Source organism: Schistocerca nitens, chromosome 2, assembly GCF_023898315.1.
Source record: "Schistocerca nitens isolate TAMUIC-IGC-003100 chromosome 2, iqSchNite1.1, whole genome shotgun sequence".
NCBI classification, from domain to species: domain Eukaryota; kingdom Metazoa; phylum Arthropoda; class Insecta; order Orthoptera; family Acrididae; genus Schistocerca; species Schistocerca nitens.
Window position 1 is genome coordinate 627,449,222 of NC_064615.1, and position 12,702 is coordinate 627,461,923.

A 12,702-nucleotide genomic window follows, 5' to 3' on the forward strand; every position below is an offset into this window, starting at 1 on the left:
AAACTCCCATGCCTCTATGGGACCGTTACGTCCTTGGAGGTGAAATCAAACATGGGAGGCAGTAAGTAGATTGATCCTGTTTAATGAAGAACATAACCTTAGAGACTTGCTGGCAGGAAGACAGGAAACTATAGAGGAATGTTTTAATTACATGTTTATAACATTTATAGATGAAACAATGAGTGACACTGTATCAGATTTTTATAGTGACGTGAGAGTAATTGATTGAAGACTGGAGGTCAAAGAACTTTTCTTCACTGTCTGTATTAAGATTTTGGGAATCACGGGCTCTACAGTAAAATCTATTAAGGAAGTGATCAAACTGAAAAAGGCTTGTATTGAGGCTTCCTATTTGCTTGACCGTGCTCTGTATTTCACCACGTTCTTCAGGTGACATCCTCAAATCCTAACATGCATTAATCTCAGGATAAGGCAACATATTACTCAGATAAAAACAGGAGACTATTGACTAGAATTATTGATGTAAATTAAGTTTATTAAATATTTGCTGATTCTTCCAACCACTTCATAATGTTTGGACCACTTTCATTGTACTGTAATTTAAGATAATAATATATTTGCATACATTATTGTGGAAAAAGTACATATGCCTTTCACACAAAACAGAATGTGTCTGGTCCAATGGAAGAGGAAGCATGAAGGTCCAAATTTACCATATTAAAAACGAGACAAACAGAATACAACAAGCAATATTTCACTTGATACCTCCCTGACAGACTAAAACTGTGTGCCAGAATGAGGCTGAGACCTAGACTTTGCCTTGTGAGGTCAATGCACTTAACTGCTGAACTATCCAGCTACTCCTTCATCCTACTTCACTGCTTCCATGTACCAACACATATACATGATAATATGTTCACCTGTTGTGCAGGATCCTTACATATTCTTGCCAGTACTTTTACATACATTGTTCTGTTGAGCACTATGCATAACACACTTGCAGACTCTTACAGCCAATAAATCAACATCCTCTTACAGTCAATAAATCAACATCAAAATTAATTGAGTAAATATTTCCAGTGTGCAAAAGTGTTTGATCTCTACCATTAGACTGCTTGTGATTTTCTTACATAAATATTTCTTACCAAAACAAGCCTCCTATAGCGATCATCTGGTGATGTGTTGCCAAAATAAAATTGTTTTAATTTATCACAAACTGTTTTTCTTGTATGTAGGTCTTTTATAAGAAGACTATCACCAAACACTAATTCAAAATTGTCAATCATGAAATCCATTTTTTCTGTATCCTTTAGAATTCCAGTAACTGTAAAACATAAAAATAAATTTCAGTTCCAGAAAAAAATCACTGTATTTTGTTGTTAACCAGAATTTAGGATAAATGAGTACCAATTTTGTAAACAGATGTATTATTTTTGTGATTATTTTCATACGGCCAGCAGTAAAAGAAATGTAGTATTGCTGACAGCATTGTAAGAAAGTTAATGGAAACTTGGACATTTGGAACCAGGGCACATGTCTTAAGGCATCAAGGAGAAAAGAAAAGGATTGATGAAGTTAAGTGTGGAGAACCAAAGAAGCTAATAAAGTGGAGGATAGGAGAGACGCACTATGTATGACTTGCAGGAGAAATCAAATAAGAGCAAGGCATGCCCCAACATTACAATATACTCTTAGCAAATATAGATTTTGGTAGCATTGATCATATGAAACTCTAGGTCCTTCATTCAGTCACTTGGTACAGGAAGCTGTAGAGAGCATGACTCAAACCAATGCTATATCTGTTAACTGCTAGAACACCTTGCAGGTGTCTGTCACTGATTATGGTTATGAACACCACATCAGGTATGTGAATGTACTGAAGATATCTTAGCAAACACAACACTGCATGTAATTCTGAACATGCAGACATAAACAGCAAAAGTATATCTGAGAACATCACAAGAAATGTAATTGTCCATTATTACTCATGATATGCATTTGACTTGCTAAAACACTGGTAGCTCTCTCAGGTCATTGTCATATGAAACAGTTGTACACTGAGAACTCACACTGCAAGGAAATAGTTGTGAAAGGGAGGAAGTCCGCAGGTGACCAATATTTGGTGTGAACACTGACAACAGATGCTTTTGGGGACATCAGTGTTAGTGACACTGCTGATAAGAGAGTTACCACAGTAGTGTGAAGTATCCGAGAGCAATATGAGCAAGACAGTTCAGTTTAGAACCTGATATAATGTAGCTGGGCTGTATGCTCTCTGCATCAATAAAGGTGTATCACACTATATCATGTTGGCTACCCACACATCTCTTTATACTGGTTAAGGAAATCTACCACATGCTCATTCTGAGAAAGTGTAATGCAACATGCACATGAAAATAATTGAAAAAACTTTTTAGAGTGGAATTACCAGCTTTTATGGTTGCCAGCTAATTTGTGACAGTCTTGATTATGCATTAATAGGATGTCAAAGAACAATGTATACAAATTTGTGGAGTTATTTGACATATTCCATACACATGAAAATAATTGAAAAGAAATATATTATAGTGAAATTTCCAGTTTTTAAGGTTGCTGCACAAATTGGTGACAGTCTTGATGATGTATGAACAGGATGTAAAAGAGATATGTAGACAAATTTGTCAAGTTATTAGTTTAGATAAAAAGGAACATTTCTGTCACATGAAACAGATGTCACAGACACACTGTTTCCCTGCTATTGGCCATTGAAGACTTCAATGCTGGACTTCCCTCAGGCCAACATTCACAGTTGTTTTGACCATTTAGTATGCAACATATTGACACTGGAATCTGATCTGCATACAGTTACATATTACTGCTAGGAAGGGTAAGTTTTCATTACTGGTAGCAGCGTCCATGTTCAGGGATAAATAGCTGTACTGCAACTGTTTATGTTGAGTTGTGTTTACATGAAAGCTTCTACTGATGTTTACAGTGTCTTGATGACTGATTACATAGTAACTGAGTTATCTGGCATGCATCTCAGTTATGGAGAGGCACAATGCAATACACTGCACAGCAAGGCAGCTATACAGTGAATGATTTCCAGGATGGAGGTTACCAAATCATCTAACATTTCAAATATTTAATGGCTGTTTCTTGTGTGAGGATCCCTTAGACCAGAATGACAAGAGACTGGCTGACCTCACAGTGTGTGAAATGTTCAGTTTGAAGAAGCTATGCTAAAGCAAATTGAGCACACTCCAGCACCAGCTTGTGATCCACAGCCAAGAAACTAAGTACCTCAATCACCAACTTATGAAATGTCCTGAACCAGAAGGGCATGCATACATTCAAGTGTTGGAAGGTATAAATCCTATCAGCTGATGACTTCCCCTGGTATGTGGAATCTGCCAATGGAATCTACACCAAACTGTTAACATCCATAACTTCTAAACACATTATTTGTTTACTGCCAAGGCTGCCTTCACAAGGGAAGAAATATTCAACAGCCACAATAGCCATGTCTGAAAGTTGAAAAATCCTAAGGCAATTTGTGTGTTCCACTATCAACAAAAATTTACCATAAATGTGTGAGATGATATAGTTCACAACCATCTGACTGAACTTATGCCTCACATGCTTTTTAAAGGTAATTACCATATCTTTCTCTGTGAAGTACTATTAGTACTCCAGTTAGCTGTAATGCAATGATTATGGTTCCATCATGACAGGCCCTGCATCACTTTGCTGTTGACATCAGAGTTGATGTCAGAGAACATTTAGACCATTTTTTCCCCAATTGTTGGACGGGGAGGGCTGGGCCATACCAAACTCACCAACTTCATCTAACCTCACTCCTATGTATTTCTTTTTGTGGTGGAAGAGGAGGTGTTTGTTGTACGAGGTTTGTCTGGAAAATACGTATAAAAGTTGAATAATGTCTTTATGTTACAGGTTGCAGTCACCGCCAGGTGGGACTACTGCTGTAATCAATCCTATCAACACTCAGTTAGAGTCAGAGCACTCTGTGTGAAGGTGGGAGTGTGCAGCAGCTTGTTGACAGTTACCCTTTTTCACCTGCCATCGGCATGGAGCTCTCTCTGATTGAGGAACAGCGCGTCAACATCAAGTTTCTTGCAAAGCTAGGCAAGAATGGCCGTGAGATTTTTGAGTGTTTGAAACAGGTTTACGGAGACAATTCTCTGAAGGAACCAACCGTGAACAAGTGGTTAAAAAGGTTCCAAGATGGCCAAGAAGAAGTGAGCGATGACCCTCGCCCAGGACGCCTGTCGACATCGAGCTCCGATGCAAATGTTGAACGAATTCGGGCTTGTGTTCTTAAAGACTGTAGATTGACAGTCAGAATGATTGCTGATGAGCTGTCAATCCCCAAAACAATCATTCACAAAATCCTGACACAAAAACTTGAAATGAAGAAATAGTGTGTGAAAATCGTACCGAAGCTCTTGACACCAGAACAGAAAGCAAAGAGGGTTGAGTGCTGTGAGGATTGGTTGGAAGCAGAGGAATGAGGGGACTTCCTCAACTGAGTCATCACTGGAGATGAGTCCTGGTTTTATGAATTTGATGTGGAGCTCAAATCTCAAAGCAAGGAATGGAAACTAGCAGGAGAACTGAGAACAAAAAAGTTGCAAAAATCAAGGTCCAATGTGAACACAATGTTGATTGTTTTCTTTGATTCTAGGGGCATTGTTCACAAGGAATTTGTCCCTCCCGGCCAGAGAGTGAAGGAAATTTTTACGTTGAAGCTCTGACACATCTCAAAGCTCGTGTGGCCTGAGTTTGACCGGAGTTGGCAAAAGGGGGCAGGTGGATCCTTCATCACGACAATGCGCCTGCTCGCTCATTGTGTGCGAGATTTTGGCCCGAAGCTCAATCACTGTGACAGACCACCTGCCTTATTCACCCAATTTTGCCCTGTGTGACGTCTTCATGTTCCCGAAATGCAAAATGGTGCTTCGGGTGCGGCACTTGGGAGATGTGGAAGCCATCAAGGTGGAAACGACACGGCAACTGAACAACATCACAACTGAAGACTTTCAGCAATGTTATCAACAGTGGAAACGGCATTGGCAGAAGTGTATCGCATCTCAGGGCGAGTACTATGAAGAAGACCATATTGTAATACCTGAATAATTGTAAAATAAAGTTATTATTTGACTTTTATATGTATTTTACAGACAAAACTCGTGTAAGACATTGAGAGGAACCCCAGAAGAACTAGTTGCTCCTCCATTAAAGCTATTTGTTGTGAGCATGTTAGACAATCATTAGCAATGAGATGGCACTTATACATTGATGTAAATGGATGAACTTTTCAGCAACATCTCTGAAAGTGAGTGAGTGAGAGAGAGAAAGAGAAAGAGTGTGTGTGTGTGTGTGTGTGTGTATGTGTGTGTGATAGAGAGAGAGAGAGAGAGAGAGAGAGAGAAGGTGACATTTGAAAATCCAACTATATTAGTGGGAAATCTCCAGTTTTTAGGTTTGTAGCACTGGATGTTGATAGCCCTGATGATATTTGACCCCAGCACCTCTGTTTGTTTGGGTGGGAAGCTGGTTATATGTATGTTCAAGTGTCTGCAGCAGTTTCAACCATCTTGGTAAAAATAAGACTTACTTTCCAGAAAATATAGTAGAGGATGGGGAGGGGGAGAGCAACGAGGTACCCCTAGCAATGGTAGGAGTGTAGAGATGATTGAGAAGAAGGTGACATGTTAAAATGTAAAAATATGGAGAAATGACTGATATTAGTATCAAATCTATATGTTTTTCATTTGTTTAGATCTGGGACTGAAATTACAAGAAACATACTATTTGATCTTTCTCTTTAAAAAAATAAAAAATAAATAAGCATGTTAATGAAGGCTGTCTCAAATTACTGTGTATTAAAGTGCACTGAAACAGAAGGAAATAGGCCAGGTGATATACACTGAGGTGATTAATGTCACAAATTAGTGATATGCACATATAAAGATGCATACCAGAGGTGTAAAATGGCAGTGCATTGGTAGAGCTGTCATTTGTACTCAGGTAGTTCATGTGAAAAGGTGTCTAATGTGACTGTGGATGCACAGTGGGAATTAACAGACTTTGAATGTGGAATGATAGTTGGAGCTGGATGCAAAGGAAATTCCATTTTGAAAATCATTAGGGAATTCAGTATTCCAAGCTACACAGTGACAAGAGCATGCCAAGAGTAGCAAATTTCAAGCATTCTCTCTCACAATGAACAATGCAGTGGCCAATGTGCTTCACATAACGACTGAGAGCAGTGGTGTTTGTGTAGGGTTGTCAGTGCTAACAGACAAGCAACATTGCTTGAAACAACTGCAGAAATCAATGTGGGATGCATAACAAATGTATCCATTACGACAGTATGGCGAAATTTGGCATTAATGAACTATGGCAGCAGATGCCCAATGTGAGTGTCTTTGCTAACAGTGTGACATGGCCTTCACTGGTCTCTCCTGAGCTTGTGACAATATCTGTTGGACCCTAGATGGCCTAATCAGATGAGACCCAGTTTCAATTGGTAAGAGATGATGGTAAGGTTTGAGTGTGGCACAGGTTCCACAAACTCAGAGGCCCACATTGTCAACAAGGCACTGTGAAAGCTGCTGGTGGCTCCATAATAGTGTGGGCTGTGTTTACATGGAATGGACTGGGTCCTCTGGTCCATCTGAACTGATCATTGACTGGAAATGGTTATGTTCAGTTACTTGGAGTCCATTTGCAGCCATTAATGGACTTCATGTTCCCAAATAATGATTGAATTGACACTGGACCACAACTGTCCACATCAGCAATGCTTTTGCAATTATGGAAAGCTGTAGAAGCAGCATGGCTCAATATTTCTGCAGTGGACTTCCAACAATTTGTTAAGTGCATGCCATGTTGAGCTGCTGCACTATGCCAGGCAAAAGGAGTTTGGACGTGATATTAGGAGGTATTCCATGACTTTTGTCACCTCAGTGTATGAGCCAAGGGTGTCTGTTAGGCATGTAGAGATTAGGAAAGCACTATTCCTCAGTGAGATACAAACTGACTGTTGAATCAGAAGGTCATGTGTCACTGGAAAGAAGATGATTAAGTGAGGAAATATAAGCTGCAATTAGAAAATGGTGTCTGTTACATTTTTTAAAAAAGTATCAACCTGTTGGTGTACTTGTGGTGCACGTATTCCTGCATGACAAATATCAGTATCTTTCTTTTTTATCCTGCCAAGAAGGCAGCTGAGACTTTAAATGACATCTGATCTTTATTTTAGCTGATGATGAACCATGTGTTGTATGCCTGTGCAAGTAATACTTCTGAATGGCTAATTAAAGACAGTGTTCTATCACCATCATCATCTTCATCAGAAAATTTAAAAAAAAAAATCTTTAAACGTCAATAGTACACTACACATTGCCCAAATGAGAAAATGCAGAATTTCCTATGCAGAGCGACGTTGAACAATGGGACCAAAGTAGAAAAAGACTGTTCAGAGAATAAGTAATAAATAAAATCTAATGAGCATATGTTTAGCAAATATTCATTTCCATGTTAGAGACCATTTATCAGAACTACATATTTGAATGAGATTCCAAAATGTGCAGTAACTGCTGATACACTAGTCACCTGATAGTATGGAGAAACAGCCTCATAGCAGCACCAGGCAGGTGACCTGCCAGAACATATTAAGCAAGGTGACAGTGTGGAACATCCTCCAAGAACTGTTTCTGCCTATACTGACTAAAAACACTTAGAAGGATTATAATGGATGTGCTTTTCTCTGCTGTAACAGTTTTGGTGTGGTTTACTGATTGCATCACTACCAATCTAGAATTCCTATTACCCATACTGCTTACAGATGAGAGCATCTCTTTTGAGGAATGGTGTCTGCAATCTCCAACACAAGCATCTGGGGGGATACCGAATATACCCTTAGGAATATGTCCTTGAGGCATCAATGTAAATTTAGCCCCAATCTATTGGTGGACATTATTGACATTATTGGCTACTGCCTTGTGAGCTCTCACATTTCAGAAGTGTCTTCTTTAATCTATGGATTGTAGGAGGCTATTCAGTTGGATAAGTTGTCTGGCTGCCAAACATAAACTCTTTAGTCTTTTACCCAGAGAGTACATGAACATTTTTGTAGATCACATTGCACAACAGACCATTGCAATCTTAAAAATTCGATAGAGTCCACATGACTGGCAACCCACAGATCTTAAATGTCTTATTATAATGTCTGAATCTTTCATATATTCTCAGAGTAGAAGACTAAAGAGATAGGTTTGGCACTCGTACAGTTTAACTGGATAGACTTCTACATAAATGGAATAGGGAAGGCATTGCTGAACTGTGAGAGCCAATAAGGCAGTAGTCAGTAATCTACACTGATAGATTGTGGCTCATTTTGTATTGATGCCTCATGGGAACATATACAAGGGTGTTCTCAGTATCTCTGCCGATGGTTGTGTTGGAGGTTGCTGACATCATTCCTCAAAAAATATACCCTCATCTGGTGCACTCTACTGAATTTGAATGAGTGCAATGTTCCATAATATAATGTGTACATCAATCTCTTAGGGTGCACAGTGGCCACTCGGAACACCTCCTTCAAGCCATGGGATAGTTTTCCCCAGTGTGAATGAAATGATATCTTGCATGGAAATACTGAATTTGCAGACATGTTTTTCTTAGACTGCATATGTTCCTTATTTTCTCAGGTACTGTCATTTGATCAGTGGCATCCCAAAAATCCATCAAATATATACAAGGACAAGATGTTTGTCTGTGAATATATGTAATTTTATGTAATGTAGAATAATGTGATCCAATACTGAAATGTACTTAAATGCCATACACTAAATAAATAAATTAAAAAATGGAATGTATCACATAAAAGGAGTAATAGATGAATACTTAATGGAAGTTATATCTTCATCACTCACCTTACTTGGCAAAATTTACTAGTATTAATTTGGATATATGTAATCTTTTTATGTGTCCAGTAAGCCAACTTAAACAAAATAATTAAGCTCTAGATAATAAACCACCAACCACATTTATGTTTCTGTTATATACATTATCTGATAAAATGAATTAGAATGACAGATATTTTAACCTGAACATATGAAAATTTTAATATTAATTAATTTTTAATTCATTCAGCATGGTGTGAAAAAATTTTGTCTTCAAATTAACTTGTAATATCCTTTTGGAGGCTTGTGAGACAATAAAGGTAATAAAACCAAACACTGAGGTTGCATTAATTCAAATTTGATGTATTTGTGACAAAATTCAATCCTCTTATGTGGCAGGTCAAGTGTAACACTGATGAACCAGTTTTTAAGGGCCTTGGTGTAAATCTAATTGTATATTGTATCCAATATTTTGGTGTGAAACTATGTAATATACTTGAGTTTTATTCATTGACAGTACTTAGACTTTCATATGTTAACTATATGTATCTAAATTGTAAGAATATGAACTCACGTGCAAGCATGGCAATTCCTTCTCCGGAGGTTCCACCCACAATAACTGGCACTCTGTGGAAACGTCCTTGAGTCATCAGTACCAATGGTTCTTCTGTCAAGAAAGCGCCTGAGTGTTCCTTCTCAACACATGGAACAAATGCCACTGTCAAAGCTCCCATTTGTTCCTAGGATAAAAAATAAAATATTATTTCAGTTTTAAGTATGTAATTGGAGAAGGGGCAGTTGTACCATCACACTGAAAGACAAAGTTAAAAAGATTTTCCTCTATTTGAGGAATGAACAATTCTGTTAACATCCAAGGTATGCAGAGAAAGGCCCATACAATTTGTACCTACTTGCTGTGCAAAATACAGTCACTTTTTGTGAGTCTCTCTGATTTTCTGCAATAACACGTGGATGCTCAGTATCCATGATGCTAATAAAGCTTCATGATTCTTTGTCTAATGACTCATTTAGAGCATTAGTGAATCCACCCTCCTGTAAAAGGTTCTGCATATTAGTGCAAAAAGCACCACATTTTGTCTTGGCTGGTGGTCTCAACTGGTAGACGAGTTGGAATAAGCAAGTCTTATAGAATAAATGCTGCATATTTCAGGGTTTAATTGTCTCTCCATTTTGTTTCTTTCTCTAACTCTCTCTTTTAACTTATGCGACTTGGATCTTCTTCAGTATCTCCAGCAACATGTGTTGTGCAGTTACTACATTGTGGTCATTTGTTAAATTGTGTTCAAAAGCATTTCTGCACTATTACATCAGTCCTGTACATGCAATTCCAACCTCAAAAAAAATCTACAAAATTATTTCTCACAATAGAGAGCCACTGTAACAGCAATTGTCACACTGAGAATATGAACAACACAGACAGGCAACAAACTCATTGACAACCAACTTAGGAAGATCTGAATAACATCACGAATCATTAATTTCTGACCAGCAAGGAATAAATCAGTCTTACCTTGGCAAGATTCCTTTTTTTAATGTACATGTATTTGTGACCCATACTTGAGTGATATGTAATATGGTATTCTCCAGTTCTTGAAATCTTAAAGCTGTTTCTATTGAAGCTTGTGCAGTGGCGATGATGATTGTTGTTTTATGAGACAAGACTGCATATTCATCAGTCCTTCCACCCACAGGATGCTCAGCTTATAACAATGTAGATGAGAAGAATATGAGCTAACTCTGTATCATAGGTCTAGTTACTGACACACATTGTCATCATAGCTTGAATGATTATAATGTTAATCAAAATGTTTGCATATTTAATATACTATCCCACTGAAAACAATGCTTGTTTGGTCATTAAAAATGGGATGATTACAAGTGGAACTCCATGATTCAAAATTATATCTTCTTCAAGAAACTGTACAATATACTTGGAGGCAACATAGCAGATAAGGTAGACTCTGCATGCTGTTATGCATTTATTGCCATTTGTCAACTTGAGAAATTCTCCTTTAACAGCTTCTTCCTTCTCTAAAGCCCATGTTGTCTACAGGAATGGAGAATCTTTTCCTTGTTCAGTTGTAATGTTTGTTAATGCAGTGATGACTGGGACATCACCAGTTCTGTAAAGCTCTTCCTGTTGAGTCCATGAAGGGCTGTCAGAATCACTGTGCTAGCATTCAATTTGATATCACATGTTATGCTTCAACCATAAGCAAAATCTTGCATTACAAGGCAGCATAACTTTGCAGTTTTCATAGACACCATTTGAAAATATGTAAACAACTTCACAGATCATCGTGTAAGGGGTACTACATCAACAGTAGTATGATGTAAATCATACCCCTTACACTTAGCTGGTTCTTTGGAACTTTCAGGGCTGAAGGTGCCTTTTGTGGCAGGAGCATTGTCTTGCTGTTATATTCAACAATGCCCAAGCATTAGCAGTTATGCACCCCAGTATGCGAAGAGAGAGTTGTAATGTGGGTTTTGTGTAGAATTGTTGCATTGAGTTGCTTAGTACCAGAATTATCTGAACAGTTGGCTAAAGTGGTAAGTTATGAGACTGGAAGTATTATGTTGACTGGCAGGGTGATAGTGAGTAATAATATGGTTTATTTTCAGAAGGTGCACGTAATTACTTATGAAATCAATGGACGAAGTGGTACCATCATTCTTAGTAGCTTTCGCTGGCACAACACATTATTATTTGACCAGTTATAGAAAGGAGTACCATGGACAGTTATAATGTGAAATATCAATTCAGAAAAGTGATACAGCAATGACAAACTTTGTTGTGAAAGTGGAATAAATTTAACTGTTAATACAAGCATAGCTGGGCTTATATACAAACGGTCAATAAACAAGTAAAATGCTCTGTACAGTTACCCTTTCATAACAACATTCTTCCATCTAAAGTGGATGAACTTTAATATTCATAAAGTAAAGAGACACATTTTCACTTTAGGCAATATGATCAAAATTATTTTGCATCAAAGCATTTTTTGTCGGTTAACCAAATCCCCATCCATGTCTGATTGCTGCAAATTAATGGAACAACTGCTAAGGGGGAGGTCACAGTTGGATTACCATGAAAGGACATGCTTTTTGGCGAAGAACAGTTAAAACAGTGAACTCCAGAATGCAATAATAAGAAACAGTAAGGAACAATAGAGTAATGAGTCCATAAGCAAAGAGAGTAAGCAAATGTGCCATTACCAAAAGAATCATGTGCGAAACAACAATCTGTAGCATGTTTAATTAGTGCTGTTTGAGGTAATCAATGTGTCAATGCACAGGGAGTGGTCCTGTTTGAGTACCACATCACTACACAACAACCAACAGTTGGAGAAAGAAATGGAAGTGTCACATAAATGCCAACTGCACATAGTTTGATTTTGCTGCTGCATGTGAAACTTTTGAACCATTTAGTATGTACGGTAACAAAATCTGTGTAGAGAAAGACAGTTAGGACTGTGTTTTTTGGTTCTTAAAATGTCATCAGTAAAGGAGCATATACCATTTACCACTAAATAGTGTTGTGGGAGCTTGTTTTGGTAATGAGGGAGAATACGATGTTGCAGGGTTCAAAGATTCAAGTTTTTAGAATGTGACTAAGCAAGAATCAATACACATGGAACTAACAACAGAATTAAGGATGAGTAAAACTTAAGTGCCACAGACACAAAAATGGCAAAAGCTAGAGAGAAGCCCACTTAGCAGTAAAACTGAACATAAATCATCTCCAAGTATCAGTCAGTTGCATGTAATGGCACAGTCCAACTTGACAAAGGAAGGTTAAGAC

General features: G+C 37.9%; 1 protein-coding gene across 1 annotated transcript in view; it reads right to left on the reverse strand.

The window, feature by feature from the left end:
• The window catches only part of LOC126236723 (esterase FE4-like), a 426,111-nt gene that overhangs the window by 64,999 nt on the left and 348,410 nt on the right, over positions 1 to 12,702 (reverse strand). The window contains exons 7-8 of the mRNA XM_049946247.1: positions 9,451 to 9,616; positions 1,107 to 1,285 (exon numbers count right to left, since the gene is read on the reverse strand). Coding sequence (XP_049802204.1) covers positions 1,107 to 1,285; positions 9,451 to 9,616 — 345 coding nt within the window. The remainder of the gene's footprint in view (positions 1 to 1,106; positions 1,286 to 9,450; positions 9,617 to 12,702) is intronic.